This window comes from Pseudorasbora parva, chromosome 20 (assembly GCF_024679245.1).
Source record: "Pseudorasbora parva isolate DD20220531a chromosome 20, ASM2467924v1, whole genome shotgun sequence".
In the NCBI taxonomy this organism is placed as follows: Eukaryota; Metazoa; Chordata; class Actinopteri; order Cypriniformes; family Gobionidae; genus Pseudorasbora; species Pseudorasbora parva.
The window spans coordinates 11,190,651-11,212,443 of record NC_090191.1 but is presented as its reverse complement, the minus strand read 5'-3'; the positions used below and the strand labels follow the sequence as shown (position 1 = coordinate 11,212,443).

General features: G+C 39.5%; 1 protein-coding gene and 1 pseudogene across 1 annotated transcript; both read left to right on the top strand.

The window, feature by feature from the left end:
• The first annotated feature begins 347 nt into the window (after positions 1 to 347).
• Positions 348 to 21,519, top strand: LOC137049278 (uncharacterized; annotated as a pseudogene).
• On the top strand, positions 14,698 to 18,479 carry LOC137049918 (uncharacterized). Its single transcript, XM_067428664.1, has 5 exons — positions 14,698 to 14,843; positions 16,627 to 16,663; positions 16,818 to 18,131; positions 18,214 to 18,271; positions 18,361 to 18,479. Exons 1-5 carry the CDS (start codon positions 14,698 to 14,700, stop codon positions 18,477 to 18,479), a joined length of 1,674 nt encoding a protein of 557 aa, XP_067284765.1.
• Positions 21,520 to 21,793: the final 274 nt, after the last annotated feature.

Below are 21,793 nucleotides of genomic sequence, written 5' to 3'. Positions count from 1 at the left end.
TTCTAGTAAAGTATGCAGTGTGCCTTCTATTTCTCCTCAACAGTGAGATGAACTGTGATTTTCTCTTTAGTTCCATCTTTCTTTTTCTTCTCTCTCTCCTCAGCTTTTGACTTCCATGAGTGCCAAAATGTCTGTGCCCCAGGGTCAAAGGCCAAGATCTGCAATTCTTTGTCCACACAGTTGGACATTCTCTGTACATACACTCCTTGGTGTATGGTGAACAGCACAGAGAGACAACCAAATCTTCAATTTTACTGTGGTTGATCACTTTGTGCTGAAGCAGTTTGTCTGCCATTAATTGAATATTGGCATGCGTTTTGCTGATACTAGTCGTAATCCATGCAAATATGTAGAGTATTATATGCTCAGTTAGGGGCTGCCATAACAATTGGAATAAGAGGAGAAAACAATTGCAGCAACAATGTTATGAACATAATGTGAAGCGGTCGGAGTGCTGTGGTGCACTTTACAATTTACACCCACCACCTAAAGATGAGGAGCACCTCAGGCAATGGCGGAAGGCGCTAAATTTAAAGTGCCCACCCAAGCGCCCTTATGTGTGTTCGTACCATTTTATGGACGGGAAGCCGACTGATGAACACCCTTACCCCGAGAAATGGCTCGGCTACGATGTTCCGGTAAAGAAGTCACGCTGGGTGCTGAACAGATTGTCAGATTCAGGTAAGCTAAAACAACGTCAGAAAGAAAATCAACCCAGTAAGAAAATCAAGGTCATAAACCTAAACAAGATATCTCATATGTGTGTGTGTGTGTGTATATATATATATATATATATATATATATATCCATCCATCCATCCATCAATCATCTTCCGCGTATCCGGGGCCGGGTCGCGGGGGCAACAGTCTAAGCAGAGACGCCCAGACTTCCTTCTCTCTGGCCACTTCCTCCAGCTCCTCCGGGGGTACCCCGAGGCGTTCCCAGGCCAGCCTGGAGACATAATCCCTCCAGCGTGTCCTGGGTCTTCCCCGGGGCCTCCTCCCGGTGGGATGTGCCCGGAACACCTCCCTGGGAAGGCGTCCAGGAGGCATCCGAAATAGATGCCCGAGCCACCTCAGCTGGCTCCTCTCGATGTGAAGGAGCAACGGCTCTACTCTGAGCTCCTCCCGAGTGACCGAGCTTCTCACCCTATCTCTAAGGGAGCGCCCAGCCACCCTGCGGAGAAAGCTCATTTCAGCCGCCTGTATCCGGGATCTTGTCCTTTCGGTCATGACCCACAGCTCATGACCATAGGTGAGAGTAGGAACGTAGATTGACCGGTAAATCGAGAGCTTTGCCTTACGGCTCAGCTCCTTCTTCACCACAACAGACCGGTACATCACACATATATATATGTGTGTGTGTGTGAGTATATATATGTGTGTGTATGTATGTGTATATATATATATATATATATATATATATACACACACACACACATATATATATACACATACAGAGCTCTGAAAAAATTAAGAGACTTAATTTGATTTCTTAATTTAATCACTTAAAGTGATTTCTCAATGTTAAGTGGTCTACTTATATAATGTTAAGTGGTCTACTTACATTTTCCAGAGCTATACAATATAACAAACATTTTGTTTGAACGCAGTACCAGATTTTCCCCATTAGATGCCGGCAAAGCTCCACTGATACACACAGTGATTGGATTTACATTTATTAATTTTGCAGACGCTTTTATCTAAAGCGATTTACAACTGAGGGATACAGATTTGTGATTTGCATTACAGATTTTGTCCCTCAAATGTCACAAGCGCACACAAACTTTATAACACACATTGCAAAACTTATGTATGACATTTATGTATACCGTCTCATTTTTAAGTTAAAAAAATATATTTTTATATTATTTCCAGATATATCGTTGGGCGTCAGTGATGCAGTGGACAACTGTGAGGATGATCACATCCACATAGCCCTGAATTGTGATGCAGAAACACAATGGGAGGACCCATCTGTCTTTGACCACAATTACGCTTCAAAAGTACAACTCAACCTGAAGCCACCTACGTCTGATATGGGAACACAAAGCGCTGAGCCGGCGCCATTGTACATAACTCTGCTGAGAAACGACCACCTTTGTCAGCTCTATACATGTTTGTCATTGGATGCATTTCATTCAGTTGCCGAGCACCTTTCCAGTACATACACCAACAGCTTCCATCTACACACTTGGGATCAGCTTCTGATGACTCTGATGAAGCTGCGTCTTAATCTATTGCAGGGTGATATTGCTGAAAGGTTTGGTGTTTCTCAGTCCGTAGTAAGCAAGGTGATTTCATGTTGGCTTGACATCTTAGAGGAGAACATGAGTTGTTACATACCATGGCTTCCCAGGGAGGCAATCCAGGCAACAGTTCCCAAATACAACATGCATAATCGACTGTTCAGAGACACCCCTTCAAAAGCCACGCAACCTTGACTCTAGAGATGAGTCCTACAGCCATTACTATGGCCAAAACACTCTCAAATACCTGGTCTCCATTGCACCATGTGGACTGATCATGTTCATCTCACCAGCATATGGAGGAAGGTGCAGTGATAAATTCATAACTGCAAATTCTGGGTTCCTGGAATACCTTTGTCCAGGCGATGAAGTAATGGCAGACAGAGGCTTCACCATTACCGATCTCCTCAATGAAAGGAAGGTGAAACTTGTCATTCCAGCATTCACCAAGAGAGGCATGCAACTCTCTGAAGAAGACACCACCAGCACTAACGTAGACTAACCATGTTCCGTACACTTTTCGCTATTCGCCGCACGCCAACGCCCACTCCTCTGCAGTTGAGAGTCAGACAAGCATGTTTGTGTGAGCATTCCCAGGGTGAATACCCATTGGATAGCCCACACTTTGATTGATGTCTTTTGGACCAATAGTATTTGAGAAAAGTGGGGAAAAGTACCTCCTCCGCACGTGTACGGAAGATGGTGAGTGTTAACGGTGTTCCGTACAGGCTTACAATGATGTTCCGTACAGAGCGCATTACTTGATTTCACCGTGGAAATTAGACAACTAACGGATCAATTTTGGGCTTTTTATTTGAAGGAAACATTATTTAAAGAATAATGAAGGTGAGTACCTTTTTATTTGGTTAACATGTAAGTTTATTGCTGTTTTAATAAGCTAGAAGACCATGCGAGTTAGGCCTGATTGTGTCGTGATGTTAATTATGAAACATGTGAACTGTTAATGAATAAAGACAAAAGAAGGGCAAACAGTTTGCATTGATTTAAACATATTTATTGATTTACAATAACAAATGTGAGAATTTCAAACCATAAAAAAGTGTGTGTGTGTGTGCTCGCGTTTACAACTATTTACATTTAACGTCAACACCAAACTGATTATAAAACAATATCATATCTATAACTTATTCTACTGTATTTAACTTACATTGTGTCATTGTGTGTGTGTGTGTGTGTGTTTACAATTATTTACATTAAACGTTTACACTAAACTGATTAAAAAAATACCTTAACTAGAAATTATATACTAGTTACATTGTGTGTGTGTGGCGTGTTTTTATGTGGACAGACAACATTTATGGCAATGCCAGTCAGTGTCTGGCACTTCCTTCACACCAGCACACTCCAAGTGAAACCACAAATGGCACAACTCACACTGGACCCATTCATCGATGTCCTCATCTCCTGAGCCAGGTGGGACCACTCTATGGCAGAGAGCACAGTGTTCTCCACCATCTTCAGTCGGAGGAGGTGCTTGAATGCGTTGCCTTTTGGCCTCCTGGGCTTGTCTTTTTTCCTCTTTCTTCTTTGCGCTTTCTTTTCTTTTCTTCCTTCTCTTTCACCTCAGCCTCTTTCTCTACCAGCAGGTTGTAGTACTGGTCACTGGTGATGACGCGGGCTGGCAACGGAATTCGACGCCTCACCTTCTCATTCCTCTCCAGGGCTGGACTCATTAAGACATTTGCCAGACTCTCCGGGATTATACCTGCTGCCACCAGGTAATTTTTGGGAGCCACTCTATTACAGGTGGGGCAAGGTGTTTGAGTGGTGGAGGGAGTGACGGGAACGCTGGATGGTGTGGTGTGAGTGCTGGATGGTGTGGCTGAAGCAGTGATGGGAACGCTGGATGGTGTGGCTGAAGGAGTGATGGGAACGCTGGATGGTGTGGTTTGAGTGCTGGATGGTGTGGCAGATGGGAGCACTCTTACCACCTAAGAAAGTGAAACATGAAAAACTCAATATCACAGTTGAAAAGAAATATAAAATAGCTTAAAGGATGAATTATCATTGTATTAATGTTAAAATTACCTGGGTTGTGTCCACAGCACCCCTAAACAGAGGAAAGATCCCAGCCTTGCGGAACCCAGCCTTGATGTTCTGGGATGTGACAGCGGTGGCGTAGACGTTTTTTAGGAGAGACGAAAACTGTTTCTTTCCCACAACAAGATCCCCACGAACCAGACCCATCCTGGAAGCCTTGGTGGAGAAAGCACTCTTCAGCGGATTGAAGACTGCAATATCCAGGGGCTGTAGGATGTGTGTGGTGTGGGCAGGTAAGCATAAGATCTCAATTTGATTCTCTCTACAACACATGATTACATTTTTTGAGACATGCGTTTCATGTTGGTCCATTATTAACACAAGCGGTCTGTCCACAGGAGCATACTTTATGAAATGCTGGAGCCATTTCAGAAAAAGCTCCACATCCATATATCCTTTCTCCTGGATTCCATAGAGAGCGTTGGGGGGTCCATCCAGCCTATATGCACTGCTTGGAAGGCAGCCGGGGTAAATGATGAAAGGTGGAATGCTGTCCCCGGCTGCATTCACACAGCAGTGCACTGTGATACAGAGGTGGGACAAAGTCATTGTTATGCAAGTCACAAGTAAGTCTCAAGTCTTTGCCCTCGAGTCCCGAGTCAAGTCGAGTCAAAGATGAAGCAAGTCTCGAGTCGAGTCAGAAGTCAAAGCCAACAAGTCTCAAGTCGAGTCCAAAGTCCTACCATTTTAGTTTCGAGTCACTTCAAGTCATCTTACCACAGAAATAAAAAAATTATACAAATCATGTATGTCTGTAAGATTTGTATTTATTTAAACCTCTTTTTACTTTTTATACAATGACATTAAGCAAATACAGTAACAAAAACAGAAAATGTAAATTTTCACAGAAAATGCTTGTATTTCAAAAGCCTATTGCACTAGAACAATGCCCAGCAGCTTCAGTCCTGTATTGTGTTGACCTTATATTGCAAAACAGTTTAATTTTCAAATAGATATGGGTCCTTTTAGCCTAAACTTAGCGCCATTGTGGGAATATTGTTTAGCTTATTTTTGGTTTAATTTGGTTTACTTTAATAATTTAATTAATTCAATTATTTTGTTTTGCTATACTTTTTTATGCCAGCATGCCCCCCCATCCCCTCGCGGCACCCAGAGGTCCCTGTCCCCATTTTGAAAATCACTGCTATAAAGCACATGACTTCAGTTTCTTGAGGGAAAGGGCTTTCTTATGACTTTTGAAGCAGTGAAAATATTCTTAATATTGCATACCCTGAAACTGAAATATTATCGTATACCGTAGTGTATAATAGACAATGAATATTGACACAACAACACTGATATGAGTAAAGAGTAGTTTCAAATACAACATGTGAGGCTATAAGGGATTTTCTGACATCTGTTTCATATTCTTCTCAGGTATGAAGAATACCTAGAGGGGTGGGGGGCCCAAAACAAGTCCAATACTATTATATTATTTATTATCATCAGTATAATTTATGATCAATAATTTATCAATAAATGAGCCTGCAACATATTAAATTGAAATCTCTTGGGGCCCTATTTTAACGATCTGAAACGCAAGTGTCAAAGCGCGAAGCGCAAGTAACTTTGTGGGCGGGTCTCGGCGCTGTTGTTATTTTCCCGGCGGGATAAATGGCTCTTGCGCCCGGCGCAAATCTAAAATGGGTTGGTCTGAAGTAGCTTCATTATTCATAGGTGTGGTTTGGGCGTAACGTGAATAAACCAATCAGAGCGGCATCCAACATTCCCTTTAAAAGCAGCTGTGCAAGTTCCATTATGGGTCGCTATTATTATGGCGTATTTACCAGGCGCACGCCAGGAGCGGTTCACAGCCGACGAGACTCATGTTCTTGTAAGAGCAGCCCTTACGAAACAAAAATATATTGCAGTATATTGGAAAATTTCATGCAATACATTAGGAAATATATTAACATATATGGGAATTAATATTTATATCTTTCAATATATTGCAATATATTGAAAGCGGCAATCATTTGTAGCCTATATTTTGCAATATATTACATGAATATATAATATATTTTATAATACCATCAATATATTATTCCATATATTTACAATATATTAAAATATATTTCAAGTATTATATTGGTAAATATATTTTCCTTTCGTAAGGGAGTGAAAGACAGAGAAGTTGTGTTGTATGGGGATGGGAGAAACCCACCCAAAATAGCGTCGGTCAAACAGGCGTCGGTAAAACAGTATTTTATTTTTTCAGTCGATTTTTTTTCCTGGTTCTTGACGGACAAACCAATTTGTCAGATGTCCTTATATACATATATGTCTTGCCACTACTGGGCAAACAGGTCTGATCCTTAATTACTACAAAAAGCCTGAATAATTTGTAAGCTAGATTTTTTAGTGTAACAATTTATGATTTGCAAAAATAACTGCTGCATCTGTGTAGATTTCATGAGCAAAGTGTATGCGCGTTGTGTACGCTATACATTATATGGTCAAGCATGCGCCCTTAAAATAGCATAATGAACAACGCGCGACGCGCCACTGACTTTAGACTAGGTTTTTTTCTGGTCAGTGGCGCAACTGTTTAATGGAACAGCAAAATAGCTCCAGGGATTGTTTGCGCCGGAACACGCCTCCTTTTTTGTGCTGAACCGCCCAGGGAGCGCAAGTTCATTCACTAGTTTAGCGACGTGCTTCTGTGGAGGGAAAAGCGTGCTTTGCGCGGGTGCAAAATAGGAATGACACATGGGTCGGTGTACAAAGTCAATTGCGCTGGGTGCAAGATAGGGCCCTCGAATTTAAAAAGCAAATACAGATGGGATTTTACAAAATTCTTCAAGTTGCAAGACTGTGAACAGAAGAGGTTTGGAGATGGAAAAAGAGAAAAAGTGACGTGAAGGATTATGGTAACTCCAGTCGGAGTTATTGCACACATATAAGGAGCAGTGGTGAACATGCACACTATAAACCGTAAAAAGGATAAGCCCTGCATCTCAATGTGCAATCTGTTCTAAAAAGTATTGAAAATTACTAATGTCACAGCTACTATTTAGGATTATTATGCACTTTTTTTTACAGTCTATGATTGGGAGTTGGTGCCCAGGAAAACACTGAGAACGCTGCAATATAGAGACATGTTTATAATATACATTCGAACCATACCTACTGTTATTATTAGTAGCCTATACTTTTTTATTATTTATTTTTATTTTTATAATAGCCAAATAATAAGTCATAATAAATAGCCTACATTATAAAAAATAATTTTAAAATTAGGTGGCTTACCTCCCTGTTTCCTCTCCATCTCTGTATATCTTTGCTGGTTGCATTGTTTGTAAAAAAATAAAAATAAAATGTATTCGTCTATTTACGTCTACGAACTATCATTACATTTATAACATCACATCACATGCCTGCACGTTGAACGCGATTTTTCTTCAAAGAGGGGAAGGAGGCGGGATGTATGAGGACGAATGAATACAGCACTTGTATAGGTGCACTATGTCTATTAGCTGTGAGAAGACAGTGTCAGGCAATGTATTTGGACAAAACAGCGACCATAAATGTAAAGAAACGAAGTTGCTTGTCATATTTTCCTAACAAGCAACCACATTTTTTCAAATAAGCCCAAACAACCGCGACCCGCAACTCGAGATTTTTTACCGCGACTTGCCAAAGAAAGAAGCCCAAATAAGTCACGTGTTATACGCGGACTTGGTAGCTATGGATACTGTCGAATCAAACCAACGTGGGACTACAGTGATTGGATGTCGTGCTGGCAGCGCTCGTGCTCTCTGCATGCATACAGGTGCAGCTTTTTTCACTGAGAGCAGCGCAGCCGTGTGAAAGAAAAATTGCCAAAAAGTAGCAAGTCTTCTCGAGTCATAAGGCTCAAGTCCAAGTGAAGTCACGAGTCATTGATGTTAAAGTCCAAGTCGAGTTGCAAGTCTTTGTACATTTTGTCAAGTCGAGTCCAAAGTCATCAAATTCATGACTCGAGTCTGACTCGAGTCCAAGTCACATGACTCGAGTCCACACCTCTGCTGTGATATGCTCCCTGGTCGTCTGCTGCTGCTGGTATATGTGCTTTCTCCCAGTCTGGCACAGGACCTTTTCCCTAGACTGAGGCTTGTCCCCAAAGCCAGTCTCGTCACAGTTATAAATGAGGTGGGGCTTGTCCTCCAGACCATGCAGGTTGTAGAGGGCCTCATATAACTTAAAGAACCCCTCAATGGCCTGTGGTGTACTGCCATGCACTCTGGCTCAGTCCAGGGAATCTGCTGTGTGTGATGTCAGCTCAGGATGGCGGGCCTTAAACCTGGACCACCAAACATCACTCGGCCCCTTCTCCAGGTTCACTGTCGTCGTCTGGGATCTGCCACTCTCCTTAATGATGCCAACAGCAAGCACTTTGACCAGGGAGCGGGTAATTGGGAACCCATGATCGGCCATCCAGAAAATGAATGAAATGAGGGCCTCTTCCTCTGCAGGAGTCAGGGCCGAATTGGGATGAGGGTTGTGAGAGTATTTTTTTTATATAGTCCTGCAGAGTGGTGTGGGGAATGCTATATTTTTGGGCTGTTGCCCTCAAACTATCTCCTGCCCTCACTTCCTCAACTGCCTGGTCTAGCATTTCCTTTGTATATAGTTTTTTCCTCCCTGACATCTTTCTACTGACTTTCCTTTGAAATAAAATATTACAATAACATTAACGTTAACTGTTATATTTCAACTTAAGCAGGCATCATTAACTTCAAATAATTTTGTAATTATATAACGTTAAATTTATGTATAAAATGTCAAATGTAGGCATGTGCCGATATCAATTTTTCATGTTGCGATTAATTGATGAAGTTTTATCACGATATACGATATTATCACGATATTGAAATAAGTTGCAAAAAAGTGTTGCCATAGCATAACAGCTTTAAGAACTATTTTTGTAAGAACAAAAATAACTGAATGTTTAAATACAATAATGCACCAAAAATATATACAGCTCTGGAAAAAAAAAAGAGACCCCTCATTGAGAAATCAATGTTATGTGGTCTCTTGATTTTTTTCAGAGCTGTAAAAGTACAATTTTCAAACAGATTTAAGTGCAAAAGGATTAGGCTATAAAGAACAACAGGTAGGCTTACAAATTACAATAAGGTCTCATTAGTTAATGCATTCACTAAGATTGAGCAATAGCTACATTTGGTACAGAAAGTATAATGTTTTTGTTAGTTAAGAAATACTGATCATTGTTAGTTTTATCTTAGGTCCATTAAAAAAGTTATTTTGATTTTGATTTTAATGTTATTAAAAAGTAACTAAGAAATTAACATTGAAAAATAATTATAAAGAATTAATCATTCTTTGTCAGTTTGGTAATAATGAATTAACATGTTAACTAATGAAGTCGGATGTCTCAAAGTTTTACTGAACAGTAACAAATAATTAGAACAGTTCTAATTATTAGGGTTGTAGTCCAGATTAAAACATAAAAATGTTTAAATTTGAAAATAAATAGCCTATTAAGTCTTTAAGTATTAAATGTAAATAATGAAAGAAAAAAACCTGTAGGCTAAAACATCTTACATAACATAAAAAAACATACATAATAATCTATAAAAAAAAATTTTTTTTAAATATATTTGAGTGGGTCCTCCTCCTCCTCCCTTCCTTGTTGGAGCATGTTTCAGGTGCTCCGAAACATGTTTTTTAATCAGCTCCTCTGTTGCCTCCTTGCTCCATTTCATTACTGCAGCTGTAAGAGGGATGAGACAAAAAAAAAAAGATAAAATATGCAAAAGCAGCCTCTTGTCATTCACCAATAAAGTGCACACTGTCTGTGAATGTCTGCCAACACACTGAAAGACGCACGCCAGAATCGGGTAGGGACACTTTTTCAAATGTATTTTGTACCTGAACGTGTCTCAGCGAGAGAGGAAATGCACGCCCATAAATACTTGCTCAGCTGCAGATCCACTCGTACGTCAACACTTATGTCGTTATAGTCCGTGCCGTGCTCCACTTCATTCCTATCGGTGACATCAAGCGACTTCAATGCTTCAGCACAGCATTCCGGGGAGGCAGCGCTGCATTTGAACCGATTTGAACGCAGAAATGACGGGAAACTTCACAACATCGCTTCAGTTGCGTCGCAAAGTGGATCTCCACTGCTGTCACAGGACTTCACCAAATCATACCAAAGAAGTGTGTTTATGATGGAGCGGTCCCAGCGATAAAGGTTCAGTCCTGCTTTGGAAGCAGACGGTGAGTAAAACTGCTTCAAATGTCTATGCTGATCTAACGACACGATCGCGTGCTTCGTCATTCAAATGTGTTAACGGTTACTCCATTGTTGTTTTATGTATAATGTTACACTAGTCTGACGTGCAAAACCGTTTTGCTTGCTACTGTTAAGGTTTAGTCGCATACAATAGTCCATAAACCGAATCATGTCGAAGTGATGAAACGAGTTGATACCCCTCGTCTCAGTGTGTGCACTTAATCGCTCGAACACGCTGGGACATTCTGATAGCATTTATTTTAACCTACTAAGTCTAGTTCATTCACTATGGTACCAAACAGAGATAAAGTTAGAAGGGACCAAACACCTCTACGTTTTCCCTATTTAAATACAGTTACACAAATAGTTGAACGATCAAGTATGGTGACAAAACAAAACGTGGCGCTTTTCTAAGCGGATTAAGAAGGAGAAGTATATTGTACAGCGGAATAGCACTTCTGAGAGTACTTCGACTCGGCGTAGTAAAAAGTAATCAGCAAAAAAGGAGGGAGGATGTTTCAAAAGTGTGCATTCTGAAATCAAAACATGTTCGGTCTGATTCTACACAAGACAAATTCTCTCATGTTTAACCACTTCAGAGACATCAGACCCAGCGGCAAACGCCAAAAGGACTAGCCAAGGAACGGCTGGTCTCGCCGGGGTTAATGAGCGCTGAGCGCCGCTGATCGACTGGATCTCATAACTAAAAAAACGGTGGATAAGATTTTCAAATAGGCGCTCTCTTAATAAATAAACCACTCCAGTCAGCCGTTTTTGGGTAAGTGTCACAGAATCACTCTCTTCTATCTTTGGCTGTCACATCCCAGCAACCCCTTCCCTGTGTATTCTTGGTGATACTACCACAATCAACTTAAGCACCTCGTGCAATAAAACACTGCTAGTAGCATTGACTATCGCCAAGAAAACAATACTCATGAACTGGAAATCAAGGAACAATATACATATTACTCACTGGAAAAACTTGTTAACAGATTATATATCAATGGACACTATATCATCTCCAAAATTAATCAATACTCAAGATTCACCCTCCCTTTGGTCACCCTTCATCACCTACTTACAGTCCTGACACTCTCTCCCTGAGATCCAAATCACAACGTCAGATCCACACATTTCTTCATATTCACATGTCAATAGCCACAAACACTAGGGCAGAGGATGGTAGCTGGAACAATCATCATTGATGGTGATGATAATAATGATAATAATAATAATAATAATAATAGTATTGTTGTTATTATTATTAATTATTAATTAAATAAGAATATAATCTCCCCCTCCCCTTCTATCTTCTATTTTTTATTTTTTTCTAATAACTTTATTATTTACCCCCCTCCCCCCCCCCTCTCTCTCTACTTCTCTCTAATTTTAACACCTAAAACACCTAATTTTAGGTGCATTCATTATGAAACGGTTCCAACCACCAGCTAGCTGTCATTGACTCATAGCTGTCAACCCTCCCTTTTTTCTGGGTTTCTCACGTATTTTAGCTCTTTTTTTATTCTCAAATAAGAACAAAAAACTTAAATACAAGCAGCAGCACAAATAAATACTATTGAGCAAAGATACTAATAAAATAAACAATGCTTTTCAAATTTTTCAGGTAGGTCTAACAGTTTTTTTAGAATGTAAAGTAACTGCACATTTAACTGTTTCAATTAAAAATTAATCCTTATTAAACTTACAAGACCTATTCAATCAAGAGCAGTGAGTGATGTCCTTATCTTTTGTTTGACATTAAACAGACAGCAGTAAAGGCTACTGCCCCTTTAAGACCTAATACAGGGATATGCATCGTCTTTTCGACTGTATACAGTTCTCTTAAGGCATATACAGACTATGTCTGCTTGGATACTCATCAAGATCGACATGTTGACATACTTTTTGTGTGAGTTTATCCGTTCAAGCGCAAGACTTGAAAGATAACTCAATATTTGCACGCTGCGCAAATTTGTCCGTGTGTGCGCGTGCTTTTGGACGAGCGCAGAGACTGATCACACTGCAGAGAGCTCTCATTCGCGTCTTCTGGCGAATATACCCGGGTGATAATGGCGAAAATGACTGGTCATACGGCTGCACTCGCATGCACTGAACACAGTTTACAAAGATAGACCGTTTTGCCCACGTATTTTCTTTTATTATCGCTGTTGCAGTGAAGCCTGCTCGTAGTCGATCAAAACACACGCTACCCATAGCAACGCGTTATGACAACAACATTTCAAACTGACAGAGACAAGATAAACGGCTTTTCCGCCATTTGTTACTGTTTTGTACACGTTGTTATATTAATTAAAATTAAAATTCTGTTTTATTAGCCACAATATAGTAATGATGAATGTTGAGAGGGGCACTTTTGATTAATTTTCAAAAAGGGCAGGGGCTCAAACCCCCAAAGCCCTCCCCTCTGCAGTGAACTTGCCTGGTGTGTGTAACGTGTCCATGGTCCTGACTCCTGTCACACAATGCGGCGAAAGCTCCGACAGGGCTTTAATACGCACAGGCCATAGTGTGACTTCCATAGATGACGTCACAGGTTTTTCTTTAAAAGAAAGAACATAGCCTTTGTTTGTATATAGGCCCAGGCAATTTATATATTTATTATACTTACTAAAATATAATTCATATTATTTTATTACTTTATATTAGTTGTTTGAAGAGTAAAAAAAGAAATTGGTCGGTCTTAAAGCAAATTTACAACCGGCAAGTCGGTTTGGACTAAAAGGAAAAAAAAAATGAAAATTGAGTCGGCCCTAAATTGACAGGGTCGGTCGGGTTACGGGAAAACAAAAATATTTTTAAGGATGGCCTAAATTGTTATTCCCTTAACTAAAACAAGTTGATACCTCTCGTCTCAGTGTGTGCACTTAATCGCTCGAACACGCTGGGACATTCTGATAGCATTTATTTTAACCTACTAAGTCTAGTTCATTCACTATGGTACCAAACAGAGATAAAGTTAGAAGGGACCAAACACCTCTACGTTTTCCCTATTTAAATACAGTTACACGAATAGTTGAACGATCCAGTATGGTGACACAAAATAAAATGTGGCGCTTTTCTAAGCGGATTAAAAAGGAGAACTATATTGTATGGCAGAATAGCACTTCTGAGAGTACTTCGACTCGGCGCAGTAAAAAGTCCCGGCTGAAACATCCACCCTCACATCTACCCCTTCCCCCCATTGACAGAAAGGGAAAGAGGGAGGGGGAGATGTGAGGGAGGATGTTTCAAAAGTGTGCATTCTGAAATCAAAACATGTTCAGTCTGATTCTACACAAGACAAATTCTCTCATGTTTAACCACTTCAGAGACATCAGACCCAGCGGCAAACGCCAAAAGGACTAGCCAAGGAACGGCTGGTCTCGCCGGGGTTAATGAGCGCTGAGCGCCGCTGATCGACTGGATCTCATAACTCAAAAAACGGTGGATAAGATTTTCAAATAGGTGCTCTCTTAATAAATAAACCACTGATTTAAGCTTTAAACAACTACATTCTCACCTGAAAAAGTCTTAACAACGTTTTGTGACACAATAACAGTAGTAATTTTAAATTACTCTGGATTTCCCATCAGCACGGGACAGCAGCAAGCAGGCTCCGGTTTGGTTAACAAATATCCAAGATTTTTTTTTTTTTTTTTTTTTAAAGATTTCCAGTGAAAACACTAGTAACTTGTACCTTATGTCAGTAGAGTTACACTTTGAATTAAATATTCTCTCATCATTGATATTAGCTCATTGGAAAAGGATAAACAATGCCTTTAATTTTATTTGCAATAATAAATGCTGCTGTCTACCAGCTGCAATAACCAATAAAACATTGCCATATATTTTTTGCTATATCGTCATAAATATCGTTATCACAAATATTCCTAAAATATCTTGATATAATTTTGAGGCTATATCGCCCACCCCTACACACATAAGCATTTGCAGTAGTGCAGCCCACATTTCTTCATCATTCCATTAGAATGTTCAACAGTGCTAATCTCTCTATTATGATGTCACAGTCAGCACACACTATAACTGAAGCTGCAGGCGTCCTGGAACACACCGCTTTCTGCAGTCTCGACGTAAAGTGTATCCACAGCATTCTTCTACTGTACTTGGTGTTTGATAATAGTTTACAATGGCTTGTAATACTGGAGTTCAATCAGACCATTACAGAGAACTGGCCTTTGCGGTGGGCTTAGCTGCTAAACTCTCTGTACCACAGCTGGAGGATATCACTTTTCAACCAATCATCGGCAACTTCTTGTGGAATCTGACTGAGCAGTATGTCTTTTTTATTTATTTATTCATTTGTAATTCTGTTATATTCTAATGATGAACCTTATTTTACTATAGTTTTAGTGTAATTGTAGGGCTGGGCGATATGACCTAAAAAAGCCCAGATTTTTCCCCCTTCTAAAGGACAACTCCGGCGAATTTTTAAGTTTATCTTGATCGTTATATCTTTGTGAGTACAGTCTATAGAAAAAAAAAGAACCGAATTGGTGCTTGCAATGCGGAGTTATTACAGTTAATGCCCAGAGCCCCCCTCAGCTAAAACGGCAGCATTGGGGGCATAAACGTAAAGGGTGTCTTTGAAAATGATTATTAATGAACACGAGTTAAAGGAAAGCGAGCAACAGCATTAGCTTATCTTGAATTAATACAAATTATACAAGCGGTAAGTGTTGGTGTATTACATATACACATTATCTAATTGCATGCCCTGTACAATCACAAGAAATGTTGACTGACATTTTCAATTTATTATTTTTAGCAAGTGGAGTCATAAAGTATTGTACAAATAGTACCTATTTGAAATTTGTATTAAAAAAAAAATTCAACCAGTCTATAAACAATGAATGCTTTTATAATTTATTTTCTTTTAGTAAGATACACAGAAATAGGTTATGAGGGGTATGCTGGTTAGTGTGAAAAATAACTAAAAAGAATACCCCAACACTTCATTTTCTATGAAGCGCTGTATGCAGTTTTGACAAAGTAGGCTAAATTGACAGATCCCACTATAAAACTCAACTTCCGGTATGCTATTTTGACAAAGTATGCTACATCGACAGAACTTTACTCTGGCAAAAAGGGAAATACTCGCGTGAATTAGTAGCATTTACAGATGAGGATGAGCAAAACCAGTGACAATGCAAGTAAACCAAGTTTACATGACTTTATTAATAAACCTGGCTATTTTCTTGTAGTGACGTCAAAAATATTTATGTCCATATCTGACTCAGAGTATTCCAAATGTTACGTCAGTAGTGATGTTAAATAAACCGTGCACCGTGTCAGTGGGAGATTTACGGCTCATATTATCCCTCATTCAGTTACAGATGCAGCGTTTTTAATTAAACCTCTTCTACTTCTGCTGTATGAGATGAGAACACATCTTTACAATTTTCTGGGTTTTAAAAGAGTCTGCGTTTGTGATATATGTCCTTATTTCATGCAAAACACTCGCTGGATGCATTTACATCTGCTCTAAGTTTGCGTTTTTTGTCACCTATCACACATGCGCACTTTAATAAGCCCAAAAGAAAGCAGGTTAATGAGTTTACATGCCGCACAAAATCAGGGTAAGAGGCAAAAAACTACCTGTTCTGACCGGTTTATGTGTAACCCGTTTATAACCTTACTCCGACATAAAAGAATGGGTTACCACGTTTACATGACCATGTTCATTGTTGGCTGATTAGGCATAATCGGCTAAAGAACATGCATGGGGGATAATCAAAATAAAGTGTAACCATAATGCCTAATATAAACAATTACACAAAAAACATTTTAAAAAGTTTGAAAACATGCTAGCAATATGCTTATTCATGCTACTAGGATCGTGCTATAAACATTTTAATACATGCTAACAACATAATTCATGGTAAACATGCTAGAAATGAGCTAATTCATGATAGAAACATGTTAGCAATGTGTTAAACATGTATTAGAATATTTACATTTTGTTTACTTCTCAGACAAGACTTTGTCAAGCCAACATCAAAGTTTGTCATCAAACTTCACATCTTATATTATATTAACTGTTTTGTATGTTCTTCAGGAATTTGGAAGTGATACAGGTGGCACTGAGCTACCCGGTAAGTCTACTTTTGCATATGAATACACTATAAAACTGTATGTCCATGTTTTGGAACAAAGCAAACGATGTGCAGGTTTTAATTTAAAAAAAAACAAACAAAAAAACAGCTCACATCATTAGATCAAACTAATTAAGCTTTTATTCCCACACAGTTCTCCAGACAGCAAATCTATGAAATGCTGACTTCAATTGCAACATCAGCCACCACAACTGCAACTGATTTAATCCCAAAACTATCAAGTATAGTAGACATGGATCCATCTGCAGTTGTGAACTCAAACAGACCATCAACATCCGCATCCACTGAGGATCTTCAGAAGGACGCATCAGAAAGACCAGTGATCCTGAAGACGGAAGAGTTTCCATATACGTATCCACTTGAAACTCTTTTTGGGATCACGGTGGATGGTCTCCTCAGCAGTGGTGAATGCGATTTCAGCGACTCTCTGGGTGAAGACAATTGCCGTTCCTCTGAACTCGCTGGCATTGTGGTGGAGGAAGTTTGTCATTGGGTGAATGTGGTGATGCGCAACAATGTTCTGAAGATCAACCCATCCTCATCACCATGCTTTCTTTACTTCTGTCCGGATGATTCCTGCACTAATATTGGAGAATTACTGATCAGTGGGGTCATCCAAAAGCTGAGTCTTTTGCATTGCAACATCTCCCGTGCAGTGGCCACAACAGCAATTGGCACGGTCCTTGCGGCAATAGAGGGCAAACTCCCGTGCGTGCTCAGAACGAGCCTTCCGTTTGAGACCACAAGCAATGTAATCGACTACATTGTGGAGGATGTCATTAGGGCATGGTCAACGAATCCTACTGCAGCGTCCAGGACATTGAAAAGTGAGCCTGTCCCAGTTCTGCGGCCGACTTTTCAGTCATATATGGGTAGACTGTTACTTGTCCTACTGGAGTCAGATCAACCCTCAGACAGTGACAGGCTAAAGACCGTCACCTTGTTTGACTCACTGATGACCACTCTTTATATGTCAAAGTGCAACGGTCACTTCAGAGGGGAGGACATCAGTTACGCAGCATCAGAACGTCTGCACCAAAGGCTCAAAGATTTAATGAACTGCGTCCTGAGATGTGAGATGCCGCGGCCAGGGAAAGTCTCGGAGGAGATCAGAATGAGTGCTAAACATTTTCTCCATTATTTTGTGGAGGAACTCGTGCAGCGTCTTTTTGTGTCCTCCAGATTCCCCCAACCTGTGAAACTCCCTGAAAATACTCCAGTGATACCCTTAATCGTCAATGAAGAAGATTTCAATCCGACAGTGGTGGATCATCTGACAGAATTGGTGGTCAGTCAAGTTTTTGAATTGCTGGCAAAGAAATTTCCACTGACTGAACAGTTAGCACCGATTGAAATGCACAGTCAGGCTGTGTCAGTTCAGGAGGATCTGCCAAAACTGACCTTCAAAAACAAGTTAAAGATGATAAAGTCAAACATCTCTATAAAGGTAATTTCTCTTCTGTACTTAATACCTGTATTTACTTACTGAAATGAATTCTGTTTTAATCATGAGTGTCGTTTTTTTGAAGATGAAGAATCCCTTCAGGTCCAAAAAGGACAGCAAGAGCAAAGGTGATACTGAGGAAAGTGCAGCTCAAGAAGCCAAAAAGAAGTCGTCATTTTTAGGGCGGATGATTTCCTTCTTCCTGAAAATTAAGTATCGTGGCTGATTTTAGCCCGCTGGTGCATGAACCTCACCTCTGTGGTCATGAAATCATTTGAGAGGCTGGTGCTGCCCTACCTGAAGGACATTGCTGGATCTCCCCTGCAGTTTGCTTATCAGTGGATGCTATAAATTAATAGAAATAAATAACACAACTTGAAACATGGAAAGATTGTCACCTTCAGGTAGTCAGGAGGTAACCCAGATCTTGTTGTATGACGATTGATTTTCCTGGATCGGTTTAAAGACGCTTTTCACATTTTTGGGTTTCTCAGAAGCAGAAGTCATCATAGTTTGGTAAACTTTTATAGCGGTGAAAGAGAATTCTTTAAATATATATTCTGCCGCGTTTTCATTTTGTTTTTAGTCCACAAAATCAACAATGTCACTGAAGAAGTGTTTCTGGTTGTGAGGGTAAGATTACCCTGTTCAGTTTCCTAAATAACCCAGCGTTAAGGAAGGCACCAAGTATAAATTCTCTATGTACAATTTACAACGGTGTCTTTATTGCATGTTACAGCAGAATCGCAGCATCCTATGATTTGTAAGAGTCGGGCCACGTTTATGCAGAATCCAAATGAAAATCATTCTGGGAATCGGTGGGGCTCTCTGTATAAAAGTGTTGAGGAATGGCAAAAGCTTAGAGGAATGGTAAAAGATGAAGAGCCCACAATATTCGAGATGTTAACGATTAATTGTTGATCGAATTAAAGGTGCACTATGCAAATTTCCGTCCACTGGAGGGCGCCTATTCTAAACAAAGGTGTAGTTTGATGATGCCAAGTGTGAGCGCAGTATCTTGGGACATGTGGTCTTCACCTCACAGCAGGTGGAAAATAGGGCTCGGGCAGAAATCATGTTGATGGATGCAGTTATTAATGTTACTGTAGTGTAAAGTAGAGCTGGACAGAGTAATGTGGAGCTGAGCACGGCCGCTGGAGTGATTGTTATACAAACACACGGCTCGCGAGTACCGGAACTTTTATTATGATGGGACGGAACACAGTCGCCGGGTGCCCGCACTTCCACTTTTTCTGGTCATGATTAGATAGAGCAGCTCTGTTTATCATATTAGAGACATTTAAGTGTGTTTAAAATTATTTTATGACGTTACTCTGTGCGTTCGCTCGGCACTGCTGTGACATGTTCACACTGCTAAGAGAAAAGTGCTTCTGCAGAATAAAACCGAGGGTAGCGCAGATATGACGTGATTGACAGGCGACTCGCTGAGACGCTATGCTGAAACATCCTGGTCCTTAGTTGAAATAGCAATTTTCTCACAATTTTACAAATAGTTGGAAACATTTGGGATATTGTAAGTACTCAACTGAACAAAATATATCTCACTGAGCAAAGGGACGTCCAAAAGACGTCATTATCGGACGTTGAACGGACGTCCCTATTAGAGCCAGAATGAAAGTTTTTATGACGTCATTTCGACGTATTTGTTGCACGTTGACCAGACGTCCCTTAAGGAGCCAGAATGAACGTATTTATGACATCTTTTCATGACGTCTTTTGGACGTCCAATATCGACGTCCAGGATGTCTCTAGAAGTATACATTTTAGTTCAAATGTGGTTATTGTGGATGTATTTTCAACATCTTAAAATGTCAACTGCAGATTTTAGATATCAGTTATACTGTTTCTGGGTCAAATAAAAAGTAACACATTGCATTATAACTAATTTATTTAAGTATGTGGCGCTGTGATGAACAACATTGAGATTACAAAAACGAATGGCTGTTTTAAAAACTACATGCAGTTTTTTGTTTGTTTGCTGGTTTCCGGGGTAACCGCTCCATTCTGCAGTTCATCAGCGCCCTCTGCTGTCACTGAGCGGCACTTCAGCAGCGCGTCTCCTTCACCGGTTCAGTCATGTGCAAACGCAGGTTGGGCTTGTTTATATCTGAGCGAGTGTCCCTTTGATGCAGAATACAGCGGTGTTGAGCATTTATACGGTTGATGGGCAAAGTATTCTTCAGTGCATTATAAAAAAAATATAAATTGTTAATAAATAATTATTTACGATATTTTAAAGTGCCCACGATAACAATATCGTGCATATTAATTATCGTGATAAATCGCATTATCGAAAATCGGCACATGTCTAGTCAAATGATGTATGGAATCTTATTAAATAATTTTTGTGAATATTCTATCATTGTGTTTAAGTTAAGTTAACGTAATGTTGCTTTTTTTTAATTAAAAGTTGGCAATGAACTCATCAATTGAGTTAACTTGTGTTAGATTATTTACTAACTAATTTAACGTTATATATATATATATATATATATATATATATATATATATATATATATATAAAGAAAATTTAAAATGTTAAAGTATTCCATTAATGTAACTTAACGTTAACTTAATGGACCCTGTATGAATATAAACACTCACTGCATGCAGGATGATGGGCAAACCTGTCTCTGACTGAGACTGGCGCCAAGCGGTCATCGCCCGATATTGACGTTTCAAAATTCCCATTTCAAAGCAATTATTCAACAAAGGGTAATATATTTAAAACTCTGTGATAACATAATATTCATTTAATAAAGATTGTAATACTGTAAGAAGCATAATTTAAATCGAAATGTACAATTTCCCTGCGCTAGTTGTCTCCCCACCAAGCTGCAGTCTGACGTGTTTGCTTGCCCACCATGCATTTTCAACGGCAGTGGGCGCTCGTAGCAAACTTACGGTAATATCACGGGAACAAATGGCGGGGGGTTCTCTGTCGTAAATGGAGATGAAAGAGGGAGAAATGACGATGACACAGATATATAGTTTATGTATGACCAGGAAGTATTTATTCAGCGATTGGCGGTAAAAGGTCATCTGTACGGAACATCGTTGTGTACGGAACATGGTTAGTCTACGTTAGGCGCATCGCCAATGTACGTGTCCATGTTGAGCGGGTCATATGCAGACTAAAAAACTTCAAAATCCTTTCTCAAACAATACCAATTAATCTCACCCCTAAAATTGATAAAATTCTGAGAATTTGTGCAGCCCTGTGTAACCTTCGAAGCGACATCATTTCTTATTTAGACGATGAATAATTGTTGATACATTTAACTGGTTTTGCTTTAACTTATCAGTGTAATTAGTGCAAGTAGTTATTTTTATAAATGTTACCTGCTGTAAATAATTAGTAATAAACTGTTGCAATGTGACCAGATATTACCTGCTGTGAATAATTAATAATAAACTGTTGCAATGTGACCAGATATTACCTGCCGTGAATTTTTATTTTATTATAACTCTTTACAATGTGGCCAGATGTTAGCTGTCAGTAATTTCTTATAAAACCATATAATGTGAGCTCTGTAGATTACCCATTCAACTTAAAGGAATTAATTTGATTTGAAGGAATAAGGAATGCCAAGTTTACAAATTTATTTTTATTATGCCAAGTTTATTAAATATGAACATTAAAT